This window comes from Anastrepha obliqua, chromosome 4 (assembly GCF_027943255.1).
Source record: "Anastrepha obliqua isolate idAnaObli1 chromosome 4, idAnaObli1_1.0, whole genome shotgun sequence".
Taxonomy (NCBI): domain Eukaryota; kingdom Metazoa; phylum Arthropoda; class Insecta; order Diptera; family Tephritidae; genus Anastrepha; species Anastrepha obliqua.
Window position 1 is genome coordinate 69,835,444 of NC_072895.1, and position 20,439 is coordinate 69,855,882.

General features: G+C 36.2%; 1 protein-coding gene across 9 annotated transcripts in view; it reads left to right on the forward strand.

Annotated features, from left to right (window-relative positions):
• Positions 1 to 19,463, forward strand: part of LOC129246503 (transient receptor potential cation channel trpm) — a 209,069-nt gene extending 189,606 nt beyond the window's left edge. For 6 of the 9 annotated variants that reach the window (XM_054885381.1, XM_054885377.1, XM_054885378.1 and 3 more), the window contains 5 exons: positions 2,850 to 3,213; positions 3,551 to 3,736; positions 6,872 to 7,009; positions 13,323 to 13,480; positions 17,125 to 19,462. In XM_054885381.1, coding sequence (XP_054741356.1) covers positions 2,850 to 3,213; positions 3,551 to 3,736; positions 6,872 to 7,009; positions 13,323 to 13,480; positions 17,125 to 18,309 — 2,031 coding nt within the window. In that variant the 3' untranslated portion in view covers positions 18,310 to 19,462. Of the gene's footprint in view, positions 1 to 2,849; positions 3,214 to 3,550; positions 3,737 to 6,871; positions 7,010 to 13,322; positions 13,481 to 17,124 lie in introns of all 9 variants that reach the window. The other 3 variants (XM_054885373.1, XM_054885374.1, XM_054885375.1) reach the window with 1 other exon arrangement.
• The last annotated feature ends 976 nt before the right edge of the window (positions 19,464 to 20,439 follow it).

The window sequence follows — 20,439 nt, forward strand, 5'->3', positions numbered from 1 at the left end:
CACTGTGCAACAAAAATCAAATTTCTTTGCAATTCATGAAAAATTGTATATACCCCTGAAACTGAAACTATAGATTTAATATAATAATGTTAATATGCTGGGAAACTTCAAATGGTGTCTAAAGTTATCCATTGCGTATACTTTATTTCGTAGGAGGAAAGTTCAACAATATTTTTTACATTTTTATAAAACAGGAAGAAGAGGGATACTATTGTAATTTATTTGTCCTGGATAAAGGTACAAACATGTTCTGTATACATATTATATGTACAGGGTTGGCCATATTAAACTGACCCATGTGATTATTAAAAAAATATGGAAAAAGAAACATTTTTTTGTGTTTCATTGTGAAAAACATTTAATTTAGTTCAAGGAGATTCGTTTACATCACTTTTTGAATATGATATCGCGCAAGTGGTCGCCCTTAGCTCGTATAGCGTAATGTGCCCGTTTTTCGGCGTTTTCCATAGTTTTGGTCAGCGTCTCGGCCGATATGGCGGCTATTTCCCGTCGGATATTGGCCTTAAGTGCGCCTAGTGTCTTTGGCTTGTTGACGTAAATCTTAGATTTCAAATAGCCCCAAAGAAAAAAGTCCGGTGGCGTCAAATCCGGTGATCGTGGCGGCCAGTCAAAATCGCCGCTTTTTGATATCAAACGGCCAGGGAACAAAGTCTTCAATAAGTTGACGGTGGCTCGTGCTGTGTGTGGTGGTGCGCCATCTTGCTGAAACCAGAAGTGCTCCATACCATTTTCACGAACAATCGGCATCACAAAATCGGTTATCATGGCCCGATAACGCTCTTGATTGACGGTCAATGGTTGGTGTTGACCATTTTCAAAGAAGAACGGCCCAATGACCATATCAGCGCAAATGCCACACCAGACTGTAACTTTTTGGTCGTGGAGAGGTACCTCTTCAATAATTTGAGGGTTTTCAGTGGCGTAGAAACGGCAATTTTGCTTATTTACGGTTCCGTTCAAGGAGAAATGGGCCTCATCACTCATAATGATTTGATGCCAAAAATCCTCATCAGTTTGGGCCATTCGGACGACAAAATTGGCATATTCCAAGCGACGAGGCTTATCGGCCGGCAACAGTTGTTGATTTAGTTGTATTTTGTACGGGAATATCCCCAAATCCAAACGAATGATACGTCGTAGAGTGGTCCAAGGAATGTCCAACTGAGCAGAACGACGATTACCTGACGTTCGCGGCGATGACTCGATACTGGCTCGTACGGCCGCGATATTTTCGTTAGATCGTCTTGGCCGCTTTTTATTTGGACGTCGGGTATTAGCCACAGTGCCGGAAGACAAAAATCTTTTGTGCATTTGCTTGATTGCGTTCTTTGACGGCGCATTTTTCACTTTATTTTTTTTTCTCCACGCACGTTGCGTTTTTACAATCGAGAAGGAATTTCGAATGTACAGCTGAACAATTTCAGCGCGTTCTATTGGGGTGTACTGTTTCATGGTATAAATCTCCTTCGACTGACGCTTCCAACGCGGTATGTCATTAGCTGATCTGAAATTACAGTAAAAAGTTATAGGGTTACTCAATGGGTCAGTTTAATATGGCTTTCGTCTGATATCCATCCATATCGATGTCATGGAATGAGTATTTAAAACCTCGTTTTGAAAACTATCATAAGCGGATGGTAACAAGCGGATCATGCGGATAACAAAAAAAACAAAATTGATGATAATATCTCCTGACTAGCTTAGATATACCGTATGTATGTCGCTAACGTCAGGAATTTTTTCGAACCTCAAAAATCATATAATTTTATATGAGAGTAAATATTATAACATTGACGGACTTGCTAAAAGCCTGCTACTAGGAAGTTTTTGGAGTCACTGATTACAAGTCAGAAGTTGGGTTTTAAAAATGTGGATTAGCGTGTGTGCAAGGTGGAAACTAACTTCGAATTTAGTTTTAGTCACCCTACAGTACAGTATACCTAATCTACAGACTGGTCGTAGAAACTTTTCATCAATTCTTTAGTACTGCGTATTGGCTATTTGAGCAATTTTTCTCTGTAAATAAAGATATTATTTCACTAGTAATGCGCGATGGTTTTTGCTAAAGAAAAAATTGAGAAATTGATAAACAGTGAATAGCATATTTTCTCCACAATACTTTACAAACACCAAAGAAAAAATAGGGGAAAACCTACAGAATAACTCGTAACAAGTCAAAGAATGAAAGAGCGAAGAAAAAATAATATTCCTGGTTTTATAAAAATATTCTTCATTCTATAACAAAAGCCACATAAATCGATTCATTCATCTCATGCTTATCGAAATTTAGAATTTTTTATAATACATACATTTCTTCCTTGATGGTATTGCGCATTTTCTCCACTAACAAGTGCACTTTTTTTTAAATTAAAAGGAAGCACCCAACACCATCAGCGAAAAAATTGTCAAAATTTAATGCGGAAATTTGCATTTTTTTATATGAAAATTCATTGGGATATAGAAATTTAAATTTTTGTAAAAATTCTTATTGAAAATTTTATAATTCCGATAAAAATTCTTAAAATCTTTTTGTTATTTGCACAAAGTTTTTAGCATGGAATTATGTGGTTTTTGTAGGAAAATTCACTATATTTTACTGAAAAGTTATCAAATTAAACAAGAAAATTGTTTTAAAATATAAATTGTCTAAACCTGTCAATAATTCCCTGTGGTATAATTACGAAACGCACTATATAAAAATCGTACAAAACGTTGCATATTTTAAGGCACGGTGTGTATGGCAAAAGCAAAATTTTACCGTTTTCGCATCAATTCAGAATAAAAATTTATATTATATTTAATTTTACCATATCTCTCACCCTCAACAGGTCAACAACCGGCGTCGTTTCAATCGTTCACTCACAGAAGTACGCCCGGATGCATACATTTTCGATGAAGGCACCCATTTCGAGGTGGTGCCAGTACCTGAAGAACCAGATGAGCTGACATTGAACGAGCATGTCGGCCGGAAGATATCCATACAATCCGAATCCGATTCGGATATTTACCTACCCATGTCACAACGGCCGTCCACATGTGAAACTGTAAAACGTACCCCGTACGTCACGGTGCGGCAGGATACCGGCGCCAGCACCGAGAGCAAAGATACCCTAACACCGTTGGGCGCCGACGACGATCACACGCTGGTCGGTGATGTTTCGGACGAGACTGGGCAGGACATCAATTTTGAAGGTAAATACCTTATTAAACATCTAAACACTGGCATGTCGTTCCAACATACGGTGCGCAGGCCTCGTAAATGATGTCCAACAGCGCATCAATCAGTTGTTAAAATCAACCAACCACCCACATACATCAACCAATCAATCAACCAAACAAACCCTCAACAAACTGTAGATGACATTGGTTGAAATGAAAAAAAATACATAAAAAATTACACGTTATGTAGTTGTTGTACAATACAAAATTCAAACAAACAAAGGTAAACACTAATTGCTTATGTTGTTGCTTCTTTTTTCTTCTTTTTCGTTTTTGTTATGTTTGTTCCGTCTAATAAACGAACGCTTAGCCGCCAAGCGTCGTGCTATGCGCCAACGCACCGTATCGCTGTGTCGTCGCAACTCCGAAGCGTGCTCCATCATTGCTGCCGACATTAACCGCTCACGCATAAGTCTGAATCAGTTGCCGTTGTCACGTCGGCAAATGAGTCTCACACAATCTGAGCCTGATAGTGACAAGGAGGCGATTGGAGGTGGTGCGTACACACATACATACTTACACTCATATTCTAATACAATTTTATCAAAACAGAGTCATGGGAAAGAAAAAAACTAATTTAAGATGATATATTCATAGCTCATGCACCCTTAATACCACATTCGTATAAACCTATGTATCATTCCATTCCCACGCCGTTGCCACGACTGCACCTGCACCCTTCCTCCATATCAGCATCCCACCACAGTACTGATTACAGATTGGCACTCCGCGCTGCTTGTGTAGCAGCAATGCAATTTAAAATGAATGTTGTGGCATGCTGTTAGCCTAGAGACCAAACATAATTAAATTTTCACTTCCATATCCTAACGATTTCCCATACTCATCCCGCTAAGGCTCCTCAGACATTGCCAATGCCATTTGCAATATTGATGCATATGTATTTCACTTGGCATTTGACACCTGCTCAACTGTTGTCTGTGCGCGTGTGTGTGTTGTGTCGTGTCGTGTCCTATCCTTTACTTTCCTATTCAACCCCTCTCCCACCAATCATCTCTTCACGCATCAAAAGATCACAGTTGCTTTCACGATTTTGTTGACTTTTATTAATTTTCTATTTATTTTTATATAGGGTGTTTTTGAGAGGGTTAAAATTTGAAAATTACAATTTCCGAATTACACTGCGCGACAAAATGGGGCAAAAAGGGAAAGACATTAATGCGATGTGCGATATGTGATATGATAATTATGAAAGAGGATGAGCTGTATAAGGTTAGACCACCTGTCGTTTTGTTTCTAAACCTCACAAGAACTAAATTAATGGGGTACTTTGTCCGTTATTGCACACTCTTTTCATGCGAAATTTTCCGGCGAATATTTTTGTGAAACATTTTAACGCTTCATCGACGCTGCAAACTTAATATTTTTCAGATCTTAGAAATTAGGAGTCAAAATTAGCCACGTGTTTAAGATTAAAATATCCACAAAAATGTCCGCCATTAAATTTAATTATCGACATTTAAAAATAAAATTAATCGTAAATGTTAGCGGTTTTTTAAAATACTTTATATTAACTTGCGACCAAATTATGAAAACTCTATGTTTATGAAAATTTTATTTTACGTTATCAATATGTAATTTTAAACTTCGAGTAGTGTAACTACTAGCTGACAGTACGATTTTGCTTTTCCAAACAATAAAAAATGCCGTGTAGGTAAATACCCAAATTCAATCTACCAAGACTCTCAAAAAAAAAAAAAAAAATCTGTTCCTGTCGAAAAGTTATTAAAGCCGTACGTGCCTTAATATGTAAATTGTCGAATTGCTCGCACAAATAGGATACCAATTTGACGGTCTAATTCTTATTAAATAAATAAATAATCTAGTGTCATCAAAAAAACAGAAAGAAATCCATGAGCTTTACTAAACGAGCCGATAAACCAGTCCTAATCTTAACCCTTTAACTCTTTTTTATCTCAACTAATTGATACAAATAGTTTTCGTAGTTCTGAAACTACTACAAATCTGGAGCACAAAGAATTGATTTTTCAATATTTCCAAGTTCGGTATTTAACTCTTAAGATCGGTTTAATTTCAATTCACTTTATATTTATAACATTTATATAATATTTAATTGACGGTTATACCTTTTGATAGAGCTTTTCCTATAATTAGTGCTGTATGTCTTGATGTTGTCCCACAAATGGATAGACCTACAGTTTTATGCCGTCTACGAAAAACTGAAGTTTGTTTTGTGTAAAGAGTTTTTTCTTGGCGGAAATACACTTAGCGGTTTACCATTGCTTGCCAAGGAGGGAAAAAAAACTTTTTCGAACCCGAGCCCTACTGGATGCTAGTCATGGACACACCCATTCGGCTACGGCGTCCGCCTTATTTCCTCTCACTTGACTTCACTTTAAATGTAACATCAAATTTTAAAGTTTACTTCAACTATCCTTTAAACGTATCAGTTAACGAAAATAAACTAATAGTAAGGTTGGCAATTAATTCAGAAGACGGGGCTACGTATTTCAATACTTAATTGGTGTTGCGGGGAGGATCCTAAATATGTTGCAAGAGGATCTAGTTCATAGAAGCAATAAATTATCCGGCTTGGATGACCAAAAATGATGAACACAGAACGATGATGTTGCGGCAAAATTCCAAATTTAAAAACTCGTTGTTTTACATTCAAAATTACAATTTTTCTAACAAAATTTATTACAAAATATTCCCTATATATACACATTTATTTGAAACAAAACCTACCTACTTATTTTCACAGAAAATTACATCCTCCTCTCTTGATGTTGTTCCACAAATGGAGGCACATACAGTTTAAAGCCGACTTCGAACGGGAGATATTTTTTATGCGGAGCTTTTGCATGGCAGAAATGCACTCTTTCACCGAGACTCGAACCTATGTTCTCTCTAAATTCCAAATGGTAGTTTCGCTCCGATCTATTCGGCTACGGTCTCCGCTATACAAGTATAAAGAATAATGGCGATATTAGTAACTTCTGTCTGAACTTTTGTGTGATTACCATGTACCATAGCCATAAATGTTAGTTTATACAAATTTTTAGGTTTAACAATTCCATAAAATAAATACTGGTATAAGAAGTGAAAGGGCAAAGGTGAAATAAATTCTTAATGGAGTATTTAAATAATTTTCTCGTACATAATATTTGGAGACAAAGAGTGGCTCAACCCCATGTTTTTATATTAATACCGCTGGTATAAAACTATTTTATTTATTTTGATACAAACTTCTGACAACAAAAGTCAGCAATGCAGACTAAGTACTACAGTCTGATTTCTGTCATAAATATGGGTTTCTAGTTTCCAGATCTTCTTTGTGAATTGACAGACATTTAAAAATCTTTAACAGAACTTCCATCCCTCAAAAACACCCTGTTTTCTAAGTTAAACTTAAATTGTTTTTAATAGTTTTTATTTGTATTTCTAATTTTTTCTCATTTTAATATTTTTTACTATTTTCTCTTTTTTATTTTCTGCTTGATATTTACGTTTCATCTATACATCGTTTTCACCTATACTCGTACTTTGCTTGATTTTGTAAAATGTGTACATTTTCTTTTCTTGTCGCTCTCTCTCTCTTTCTTTCTCACGCTCTTTCGACTTTTCGATTTTGCCCGCGATAATCCATTAGGAAAATCAGTATTGCATGCGAAATCCAGCAAAAATATACTTTTGAAGTTTCATACGGAATACACTTCGATTACGGATGAATTGGAAAGTGTATGCCATTTGATTGCATCGCCGACGGTCTCACTGCCCAGTAATAAAGGTTAGTATTTTGTTGTTGTATATGTGTATGTATTGTATGTACTGTATGTATGCTGTATGCATAGTACAAATAAGATGTTCCTACGTAATTAGATGGTGAGTTAATTATGTTGAAAATAATTGAATGTGCGCGCACAATAACAATTAACATTTCCAATGATTTCACAACAATTCGAATTGAAATGATAAGTTCATGGAAAACATCTTATTTAACAAAGTTTAAGATATTTTAATTCTTTATTAATAATTCTTGTAAATACATATTTTGGGTTATATAAAATTGAATTAGAATTACGGCGTCATTATGACCATAATTGTGTTGTTGTTAAGGTATGCAGCAGGTTGAAGGGGTGTTGTCTGTTAGCCTACTTGTCGTTGAGGTAACAAGCGTCAGTGCTAATTGAATCCAAGAATCGATATGTGAATTTAGTAAGGGCATAAATGAAATCTATTATTTTTACGATCACTCCTTTCCCCATAATCTTTATAGTATGTAGGTGCATATGTAAATTAATATAATATTTGCAGTATTCCTTATAGACTATGAAAACCAGGTTAATGCTAAATAATTAAATCAAAATAAAGTTAAACTATATAGTCCGTAAGTCAGGGGTCGATTTTGGACTGCGTTTTTATACCGTTAAATTCTTGACTATACTTGTGATTTAGCTTTCATGAATAACGAGAGGGAACGTCAGCTGGCGCACCCGCGGTGGATGTGATTGTGGGAGGGTACGAAACTTATCGAAAAAAAATTTCTACCAACTCATTTAATACCGGCTGAAATTTTTTTTGTGTATTGTTGACATTTAGTAAAATAAAAAAAATAGTCAGCTGCGCCGTAGAGGGGGAAAATACCTTAGCTGAACAGGCGAATTTGTTAAATAAATTAAAAAGTAAGACTACTTTATGCCGATTGATTTTTTTACGTAATTTTGGACACATTTGAAAATATAATAATGATGGTCAGCTGCGTTTATAGCGGTGGGAAGACCGTAAGCCGAAGCAAGAATGTATCATTGCGTTCATACATCTCGGCGGCGCGCGGAATTTTCAATGCTTCAGCTGACGGTCTTTCCACCACTATAAGCACATCTGACCATCATTATAATACAATATTTTAATATGCTTTACTTTTTAATTTATTTTACAAGTTCGCCTGTTCAGCTGACGTATTTTCCCCCCTCTATGGCGCAGCTGACTAGTTTTCTATTCTACTAAATGTCAACAATACACAAAAAAAATTTCAGCCGGTATTAAATGAGTTGTTAAAAATTTGTTTTCGACATGTTTCGCAGCATCCCACGCACCCACCGCTACTGGACCAGCTGACGGTTGGTTTCGTCATCCATTGGATGGCGTCTGCCTTCAGTATTAAAATAAGTCGGCATGAAATGATGAGGTCAAAATGACCTCTGGCTCCCGGACTATTATAACACCGACTTTTATAGGAGAGAATTATATAAAGGGTGATTTTTAAGAGCTATAGGAAAGTTTTTAAAAAAAATGCATGAAATTTTTATTTAAATCGATAGTATAATCCATATAATTTAATTTTTGAAGATTATTTAATGCAAATGTTGACCGCGACTGCGCTTCAAATGGTCCATCCGCTTAGTCCAAGTTTGGCATTGAAGCAGGCTTGTCTGAATAGACATGAAGTTTAACATAGCCCCACAAAAAATAATCTAAAGGCGTTATATCGCACGATCTAGGAGGTCAATTGACAGGTCCCGAACGTTAAATAAAATGTTCACCGAACTCGCCTCTCAACAAGTCCATTGTTACGCGTGCTGTGTGGCATGTGGCACCGGGCAAAAAAAGTTGGATATCATTTCACGGTAGCGCTCACCATTCACGGTCCAATGATCCCTCCAGCCCATAAACCGCACCAAACTGTGACCTTTTCTGCTTTTCTGGATACATTGGTAGCTCTTGCAATTCTTCTGGCTGATCTTCACTCCAAAATCGACAATTCTGCTTATTTATGTCCCATTGATCTAAAAATGAGCTTCGTCGCTGAACACAATTTTTCGATAAAAAAGTGGATCTTAAACTTTCTTAACAGAACACGCATTTTCATAATAAAATTCAATGATTTACAAGCGTTGTTCGTTTGTAAGACGATTCATGGTTAAATTATAGACCAAACTGAAGATGATTGACAGTGAAACAAAACACGAAACGTGCGTCAGCTGTTTAAACCAACTATTTAAAAAGATAATAGTTAAAAAATCACCCTTTAGAGAGATTTTTTTAATAACTGGTGAAGCCGTTAGCCGTCAAATAAGATGATATTTGTTTGCAATGTGTCTTACAACCTACAAGTATTTCTAGCAAACCTTAATTTTATTTCTAAGTACAGTTAGTTTTTCCAGCCAAGTAGCGAAGTCTGCAAGGTGTATAACTAGGACTCTATGCGGTGCGCTAACCCTTCTATTGAGACTCCGAAAAGGCTCCGCCGAAGAAAAGACGGAAAAGTGAAAAAATTTGCCTATCGGGCTTCAGTAAGCTCACTCAGACAACCCACAAAGGCTCCGTGTGGACTCCTCTATTCCCCTACAATTTTTTAAAACTAACTCCATTACCTATAACTAACATACAGAGATTTTGAAATTATTGGATTTACTTATCATTATTATTGATTATTTATCTTTATTAAGCGAATGAAAAAAATAATAAACACAAAACGTCTGTATCGAGCCCAAATCGAATTAAGTCAATTCTCCTGGCCCAACAGAAAATGTTACGCTAAAGGTGGTGGCCCAATGCAGGATGTCTTTGCTTGCTGTACTGGCTTTCCTAGGCTTTAAAAACTTGTGCGGCCAAATGGGCGCTGTGAACGCTGGCTTAACAATCAGATTATTCCTAAGAGGGAAAAGGAAACAGAGATATTAGCCATATTCAGTAATACGTAATACATTTTTGAATAATGATGTTAGATTTAACCTGCGAACACATATTGCGAGTTTTTTTTTAATAGTCAAAAATGTACAAGATAAGATGCCAATCACGCTAAATGCGTCAATGACGAAAGTTTTGGGTCCGCCGCAATGGCATAAACATTTTTGAAAAGCAAACGTGAATAAGCAAGCTCCCTAATCTGCTTAAAATTCACAAATGAAGCTAAACCAAATCAAAATAAATGAACGACAGGGATGTCCAATTCCTAATGTCAAAAGCGCTGTCAAATAGAACACATTTGTTTGTTCTCATTTCATATATTTTAGTATTGTTCTATTCATTTTTGACAGCTATCGAAGCCAGGAAAGAAAAGTCGGCCTGCATTGGGTCAGCACCTTAACAGTCATAGCCGCGCTTCCCAATGTAAAAATATTTTCATTTTGCTTTCAGGCGCTGCCATAGCTTTAATTATACGAACTTAACAGAGAATTTCAATTGAGTTTTTTGTGGCAGAATGCTCGTGCTGAAAATTATTTTTCCACTTATTTTTTAGATATCATAAATATACAACTCCTGCGATATACAAGGTTAAACTAAAAATATAAACTTGTAAAGCGAGTCATCTTTACATATAAAAAGCGAGTCAATAAATCTCAAGTGGAAGCAAAAATTAACTGTTTGAGTTAACTCTATTGCGGTCATATTTCTGAAACTTAACTAAAGTCAAGTTCTCTAGGCTATTGAGGCATATATTAGTATACATGCACACATACATACAATACACCTACATACATATTTCACAACATTTTCTTCCAACTTTTCCATTCTTTTACTCTGTACAAGTATATGAATTCAGCTTAGAAATCCATTCAAGAGCAATTTCCGTGTATCAACACATACAGTAGAAGCCCGATAAGTGCAATACCGATAACTGCAATTTCGCGGAAAGTACAATGCGATTTTGAGTCCATAGAAAACTCGAAAAGAGCAATAAAAAATTGCAATTTTCGGGCGCAAAAGAATTCTTGTTCGAAGAAATTTTTTACTTAATACGGCAATGTATTTGCGTTCATCACGCGCGAAGACACAGCTTTATAGCTATGCACAGTTATGGTTCTCGGAATTATTGCGACCAAAAACACTGTTCTCACGCTTTGTGATTTTTGATTTTTACAAATAACTGTAAAATTGTAGCGCTGATATCATAAAATATGGCATCGAATCATTTGTGACATTCAACACGCGTTAGTTTCAAGCTGGTTCTTGAGAGTAAAACAATCGTTCGGAGTTTGAATCATTTTTTTTTTTTGCTTTCATCAAATAAAATCATGGGAAAAGTGAAAAAGAATCTACATTTTCTTGCATTGAAAGAAAGAGATGAGATTCTCCAAAAAATTGAAAAAGGCGTTAAACAACGAGATCTTGCATTCGAATACAAAGTTGATTGCGCAACGATTTGCCGAATAAAAAAACAATCCCGTTCATTAAAAGAAAATGCATACAATTCATTTTCACTTGGAAATAAACGGAAAACTTTGCGGTTTGGCAATCATCCAGAGCTCGAGAAGCGTTTGTACCAGTTTTTCATGAATCAGCGGCGACGAAATGCTCCTGTTTCTAGCTTGATATTGAAAAGCAAAGCATTAAAAATATTTGATGAAATAAAAAAGGATGGAGAACGATTCAATGCAAGTGATGGATGGTTTTCGAGATTCAAGAAACGCTTCGGACTTCGCTATTTGACTGTGACTGGTGAATCATTATTTTGTGATCCAGAAGCCATTGAGCCATTTAAGGAAAAATTGACGGCGAAAATCGCTGAAAAAGGATATGTAACATCACAAATATATAATGCTGATGAAACGGGGCTCTTTTGGAAGCCTTTGCCAAATAAAACTTGCGTTTCGAAAGATGAAAAGAGTGCTCCAGGCAACAAAGTTTCAAAAGATGGAATCAGTGTTCTTTTGTGTGCAAATGGTGATGGCAGCCACAAAATAAAACCATTAACGATCGGTAAATCTATGAATCCGCGTTGTTTTAAAAATTTTCGTCTACCGGTGAATTATGCTAGCAGCAAGACTGCTTGGATGACGCGGGATATTTTCAAAAAGTGGTTCTTTGATAATTTTGTCGAAGAAGTGAAAAAATTCGCCAAAGAAAATGATGTTCCACCCAAAGCATTACTCTTGCTGGATCAAGCCCCATCTCACCCGCCCGAAGAAGAATTAGTTTGTGGTGAGATCGAAGTGATGTATTTTCCGGCCAATTGCACAGCGATTTTACAGCCAATGGATCAATTAGTGAAAAAGATTCTTCATTACATGAACTATTGAAGAAAATTGATTTAAAAACCGCCGTGATCATGTTGAGCCAAGCATGGGGGAAATTGCTCCCTGAAACGATCGCTAAATGCTGGAAAAGCGTATTGGGTACAAGCCCAATAGTTGACGCGATTATTGAATCTAATCCAGACGATATGCCATTGGATATCGAAATTGAGGACCCCTTCTTGTTGGAGGACTACAACGGTTAAATGAGATGGTCGAAAACTATGTGGGTGAAGCAGACACAGATGAAATCCGCAATTGGGTTTTGGAATTAGGAATAGATGAAGGTGATAGTGAAGCCAATGGACCCGAAGATACTACTCAAGAAGAAACAACCGAAAAAGTCCAGCATGAATCGATTTTTGGCTGTGTCAATACAATTTTGAAATGGGGTGAACAGAACGATGTACTGTCATTCAATCAGATCGCTTGTTTGCATGATATCCGATCAAAAGCACTTGAAAAGTGTTACGAGAAAACGCAATCGAAAATAACAAAGTTTTCCCAAAAAAAATAATTGAATTTTGGAGCACACGCTCATATGTCCTTCCGCATTGATCTCTTTGTATTAATTTCAATAAATATGTGTTCATTTTTCTTGAATATCGACCTTTTGAGCTCATTAATTGCATTGAATAGAGTTAAAATATTTTTCCCTAGGTATTCCTCGATCCACAGGAGAAATTCGCAAAAGTGCAACTTTTCGCTAAGTACAATCATTGCTGAAATTTTCCAATTGTACTTATCGGGCTTCTACTGTATGTGGTAAAGTTGATTGACACACACACACACACATATATATATATATATATATATATACACATAAATATTTGTATATAGAAAACAGAGGACTGCACTCAAAGAACCTTTCATTACGTAGCCTCAGTGATAACAAAATAAGACACAAATTCACCACAAATAACACAAATAAGTATGCATACATGCATATATGTATATGTGTAGCAGTAATCCTAGTATTTTCATTTGTTCATTTGGTGCTTTCATTTGTTACCTAACCTATTGTAACCTGCATACGTAACTCATATTACTCTTCTCCCCTTTCATATTATTAATCACTCACAGCATCATTGGATCGTCCGACGGGTGATATGTCTAAGGCTGAGTTTGCTGCCATGTTGGAAAAGCAACATTTAAAGGAATGCGAAGAGAATGACTACATGATGCTGGAGGGGCTTTTTCAAGCACGTGGATCCATCGATGACACAGACAACTCATTTGGGGTGAGTAACCAAGGAAATACTTATACATACATACATACAAGTATGATGGAAGAAAATCATCTACTCATAGAAATCTAGTCTATTGATTTTGAACTTGCATTCACATAGTAGTAGTGCGCGAGAACTTTCATTTGCCTGTATGCACCACACATTAGCACACATTTACCTACTGCAAATATGTATGCATAATATTTACGGTTTTGTTTTTTTATGCATGTGAACATTTGCGCCACATGTTGCATGCAGACGAGCCAGGAGAGTGTTTTTTCCAACAGTGCTTAGGCTAATCGATTAATTAATGACACACAGTTGGTATATTTCTTTACGTGTTACATCATTTTTCAAGAGCATTTGTCAGCGACACTTGTGGCAAGTGACTAATGGTGTGATTTCTGGGATAGTACTAAAATATAAACCTTTTTTGAACTCAATTGGTGAACGTGAAATTTAATTTATTGCTTTTTTCCTCGTTCGGCCAGTTACCATAGGTGAGCCGTCTACCTGGAGATATTGAAATGGCTGAATGAATATATTGTGTCATTGATTACACTGTGTAACATACAAAATAATTTAAAAAAAAACAGAGTAATAATATCAAGGTTGTGCAAATAGTTTATGGTAAAGGGGAAAACCATGCGCTTATGCAACAGAATATTTTAATTTTTTTCTCATAACGCCTGTATGTAATAGCACAAAGGAATTGGGATAAATGTGGGCAAATGATCAAAATGCCCAGTATGGTGAGAGGAGTCGAGTTAGCCATGTCGAGTGGAAAATAATATACTCAGTGAGACTTGGTATACAAATTTGATATTGAAAATGAGCGAAGTCTGGCAGAGAATAAAACATGGCCATCTCCCATATAACAGTAGTTTTCAAAAAAGGAAAAGAAATCTGATATCTCTGCTAATAATGCGGAAAATTGGGTAACAATCCAAAAAATTTTGGTAACAACCCAAAAAACAAAACAAAATATGATGAAAAAGGGGTTTTGAATAGGCGGTGCCACAATCAGTAAATAATTACATGCATTTCAACAACGACTTGATAAAACTCTCCCACACCTGGTATCCGCATTGCTTCCAATCTCTGTTAGATTCGACTTAAATCATGCCCACTTTTCATATGGTAGGTCTAAATTTCGGAAGGGCTCTCAGCCTAAACTAATTTTAATACAAAATTGGGGTACGGACTTACTTGTGTTCGAATTTTTAGGTGTCAACTGCACATGGAACCAAATTTATTCCATTTTAGGTATAACATTAATTCAAAAATGGTACTTGGAACATTTGAATATCATTTCCTTGGAATATATTAAGGGGGGAGCCTGGTTTATGAGGTCTAAAAATTGCATCTCTTTGCGATTTTTGTTTTTAAGGAAAAAATTAATTTAGCACTGCAAAGTTTTTTCTATCTTTTAATGAACATTTAAAAAGTATAAAAAAATTTTGTACTGGTTAAAATAAGTTGAAAAAATGTTTAACATAGAAATTATTAGAGCGCTGCAACGCTGGAGTTTCCAACTGGCGTACAAAATACAGCTCGTAATTATTATCTAAAGCAAAAAATTCAAATGGATTTCTAATTATCCTGATTTTTTATTCTAGATGAACTAAGAAAACTGAGAGAAATTAAAATATAAATTTTTGGAGGTTTTAAAGAAAAAAAATGCCTTTCTATAAAAAAAAATTCACTTCAACTTGGTATAAAAATCTTGAAAAATTTTTTTTTATCTATTTTGTTACAATAGTTCAAATAGAAGAGAATTTAATACTGAAGGGAACAAGCTATGATTCATTTCAAAAGGTTCATTAGTTTTTTTTTCATTCATGTACGCCAATTCAAAGAAGATAAAGTTTGTAATATAGCTGCCGGTCACCGCGTATCTACCTAACGCTCGCCTACCTTTGGCTTTGTATCTACGGAAATATTGAGAATTAGGCTCTGTAACTTTCTGTGAATATTCTGAAATATATTAGGAATCGCTTAAAACGAAAAAATAATTTATTTTTTTGACTTTATAAACCAGGCTCCCCCTTAACCATCTATCTCCTTTACGGGGGTTTTTTTTTAGCCTATGAAGGCGCATAGAAAACTAACGCGTGAAGCTGACGTGTAATGGAATAAAATATTGTGTAGTAAAAAGTATTTCTCATAAAATTTTGGCTCGTACACCTGTGTTCAAAATAATGCGAATACAACGAATTACCAAGTTTTTAACAATTTTTTTTTATAAAATAAAAAAATAAATTTATAACAGAAAAGATTGGCATTAACTTTGAACCTTCTAATCAGAATCTGTAGAAAACTTTAGGGTCTGCGGTTTTAAAACGCATTACATTTTAGTACAATGACACGACGGAGATAATACGGTTATTTTGCTTTCAGCGGATTTTACAATATCAGCTGATCGTGACGTCACCTAGTGCAATTGGTTATTAATGTGACCAGATTACCATTGATTTAGTATATTATGTTGGTTTGCTACAGCTACATCCTCGTAGCTACTGGAATTTTGTTAATCTCTTTTAACTAAAATTAGTTCAATAATTCACTCAGTTCTGGACACATTTGCGGCGGTTGCGATTAGTGTTCGTGTGAATTTGTGCGCGCTTTATTTGGGTGTGACATTTCTTTGCTCTATTTAAATTTGTTCCAAGTTGGTTCTTCTTCTTCTCCTTCAAGCAGTCAAATCTCTCTCCCGCAACTGCAGTTTTGCCTAGTTTTCTATGTAGAAAAGCACTAAAGTGCCCATTTAGAGGCGGTATTAAAGGACAGAGTTTTAAAAATCCATCCTTGAATTTAAGATTTAAGTTAAGATAATCTCTTTAAATAAGGGCCAAAAATACTTTTTTGCTATATTTGAGGTTATGTAACAAAATAAGATCAGTTTTAGTTCCTATTCAGTAAATTCAAAAGGTTTTTAAAATTTATAAAAAGGTTTTAAATGTTAAGAAGAGTTTAGAGAAAAAGATTCAGTATTCTTAAATAACCTCAAAAGGAGCCAGAAATGAGATTTGCACTTTCAAAATATCAAATTAAGAATCAGCAAATTGTTAGTAACACTGACATCTTCTCAGCATTAGCTTTGAAGTGTAAGTTTGGAGTCGCTCGAAAATCACGCTATTTTTTGACCATTTTTGTTTGGATATGATGCCTTGCACACGATGTTGAGAATTTCCTTTTACATAAAGCACTTGTAGGGAATTTTACCTGCATACGAAACATTTTTCTAAAAATTCTGAATACAAAGTTTGACATTTTTTTGTATTGGAGCTTCATGTATTTTAAAGCTTTTTACTTAAGTAAAATTATTAAAAAAATTAACTGCAAAACTTGGTAATTCATACAGATATTTACTATGTGAAGGAGGTAACGGGTTAAAATGCTCTTCATTAATCACAAAATTGATGAACACTTTTTCATCTGAGAAGTTGGGATTTTGTGCTCATATGGCATTTCCTACCAAGAAGGGTTCAACTTTAACCCCCTAAAAATATTCAGACATAAACTTTAAAAACGCTTCTTCATTCAAGGCACTGTGTACATTCTGTATTTCTAATCACACTGAAACTCTTTTACGAACTCTAAAAATTATCTATAAATTTACCATTCAACCTCTTTGACTTTTCCACTCTTCCTAGACCGGCATATCTGCGGAGTTTAGTCATCGCCATCCATTACGCCGCGAAACCGCCATCGAACTCTCACCCTCCAAACCATCATCGGGTGGTGGAGTGCTGGGCTGTGGCAATAGCAGTGACACCAGTGGAGCCGGTAGTGGAGGTGGTGGCCTCGGTGGTGGTGGTGTTGGTGTATTTGCAAGCACATCCACTGGCCCAGCCGGTTTCCAAGTGAAGAACGAACGTCCATGGCAGCGCAACTCTTCGATGGAACAGCAACAAACATATCAATCGCCAGCGGTCCCAACTCGAGCTGCCAGCGAATTCCTAAATGCACCATTCGAAAGCACTGGCAGACTGTTCAAAAAATCGAGCGAAAGTCTACAGAAAGGCTCCAGCACCGAGACAGACTATTCAGCGCATCCATATCGCTTTATTAAGCAAAGTTCGAACGACACAACCACCTCAATGACTGGTTCCTATAACATTGACACGCCATCGCTGGCGGCGGAGTTATCGCTCGATGCGGCCGACCCAAATACACAAACCATGCCAACGACCGTGCAGGAGATCGGCGGCGGCGGCGGTAACGGCGGTACTACTGCTACACGCAACGGCAACGTGAGCGACACCTCTACGCGTTACCAACCACTGCGCACCGCCTCTGTGGGCGCTAGCGATAGCAGCAAACGTGCCAGCGAAATTGCACCGCCAACGCCCATGGAATTGGGGGCGACAGCAGCAGCTGCAGTGGCGGTAATGTCGCAGGTGCAGTCCGCGTTGCCGCGTGCCATGCAGCTGAAGAAGCAGTTTAGCGTGGATCAGGCGAGCAAAGCGCAGCCACAGCAGCTACGCACACAACCATCCAACATTCTGTCGGCAACAGCAACTGCCGCCAGCGTGTTGGCCGACACAAGCGTGGCGAGTGCAACTGCTGTGCTGCCAGCGCTTGCAGTGCCAGCCAAATTGCTATCCTCACTGAAGCCGCCCGGTAGCATCAAAACGCTAGGCATGAACATACTCAAAGAGAGCAGCTCCAGCACGGAGGAGTCTAGAGAGAGTGGCGGGGACCACACACACGCCGGCGCAGCCATGCCACAAATTAGCACACACACAGTTCAAGATGAAATTGCCAAACTATCGTCCAATATCAAATCCAGCACCGAGTCGGAGAAGGATCCGCCGTACAATGAGACAATGTGCTGATTAGCAAAGGCCGTTGGCCACTTGGCAGATATGTACTGCTGCTACTACTACCCACATACCTACACATTTACTACCTGTAATGCGACAAATGCAAGCGTGAACTTTACAAATTACCTACCTACCTAATTGTATTGTACATAAATATGTATGTGTGATTATACGTTGTTGATTAGTCGAGTAGATTGTTTAGGGAGCGTTTAGGAATATATTTCAAACGAGTATGAAAAAATGGTATAAAATGCGAATATACAACACTATATACATATACAGTTAAGTTGAAAAAGAAGCATGCTAGAAAAAGGTTAAGTGAAATGCTCTTGAAGCATTTTATAAATATTTTTAATTCTGAAATGGAAGAGCAAAATTCAATTGAGCGTGTGAGTGCATTCATTGAGCAAAAACCAACAAACAAAAAAGAAAAACAAAACCCTTTAAAAAACAACCAGCATTTGCCATATGCTATAAAGCATATTTGCCAAAAATAACAAATCGTACTTTAAGGCGCATAAGGTATAAACAGCTCTATGTTAAATTTGTTATTATTTGCTAGGCAGCTTATACGCGTTTTTTTAACTTAACTTAAAAATTGTTTGCCATTTACCATTTTATATATTAAATATTTTTGTGTATTTATTATTAAAATCTATGAGTTGCTTTTTTGCATTTCATTGTAATCGTTAAATTTGTCTTAATTTTAAGTAAGTCAATTTTCATTGTTATGGAATTGACAAAACTTAGTTTTAAATAAAATAGTTTTAATTATATAAAATATATAGCTGCAATTGTAAGAAAGAAATTTAAAATAACCGCATTGCTCAATAATTTGTTCAATATTTAAAAAAAAAAATTATTTAAAACACTTGTTTCGTTATTTGCCGAAAATGATGTATGCCCATGTAACTATAAACGAGATCTCGAGCACCCTACGAGCACAGATGCCGTCAGTAATTTATAAAAAAAAAACATAAAGCCAAAAAATAAAACGATTTTATGTGCGATTTTAACTCTATATGTATAAGGCGGTGCGAAATTGCACAAACAAATATTATTCGCTATTACATAAGTATGTAAGCACAATTTTCGGCTCAAATTTTATTGTACTTATACTCATAATTTTAGCGCATTTTTTTTTAAAGCCGCGCAAACTTTTAATAAATATCTGTATTAAGTTCTGCGTAATTTTCGTTGCATATCATTTATTTCGCCTTTTTGATAGAAATATAATTGCTTTTTTTAAAGCTATTTTTAGAAAGAAACTATACCGGAGTGCAGATTTGGAAAAAAAAGAATTTTTATAAGTGACGCTAGTAGTAAGTAGTAAATTTTTAAATTTACTGAAGTGAAAATGTGACTGCAAATAGGTTTACTGTCTGGTTGGTTGTTGCTGTTGGAACAATACCATTGACGCTTTGGGTTTGGCCGAACTCCCCCTCCTATTTATGGTGCGTGTATTGGTGTTGTTTCACAAATGGAGGGACCTACAGAATGGCAGATGGTTTTTTAAATGACATGAAAATGTTCATGGCAGAAATGTCTTTGCTTTCCGAGGGGCGACCGTTCTTGGAAAAACATTTTTCTTCGACCTTTGCGAGAGTCGTTCTGGTGACGTTGAACAGACTGTTGGAAAAAGTGGATAAAAACTGTTTGGATATGCTCTATGCATAAGTAACATAGAATTATACCAATAGGTTAGGGCATTGTAGCAGCGGAAAAATAAGCAGGGATTTTTTTAGTGGCAGAATAAACTACATGAAAGTTTTCGAAAAGTTACTTTATTGTAGCTTTTCTTTCGTTTGTGAAGGACGCACTCCTGGACCAATTACACACATAATTCTTAAGACGCTGTCCCGCCTTATAAATATTTTCCTTGACAATTGCGATATTGACGGTAGTCTACTATTAAAAATGGCAAAGAAATGCATCAAACAAAAGAACAAGCAAAATTTTTATGATGCATTTTTTAGAGGCACTTGTGCCCGAGTTGCCGGAATTTCACATCGAATGTGATACTTAAAAAAAATCGTGCTACACAGCGGTTGTGATTGCAACTCGCAGAATGCCATTAACAGTTTTCTTTCGCTAGTATGTCTCACTGGATTTTTTTTTTTTTTTTTTGATTTTTTAATTGAA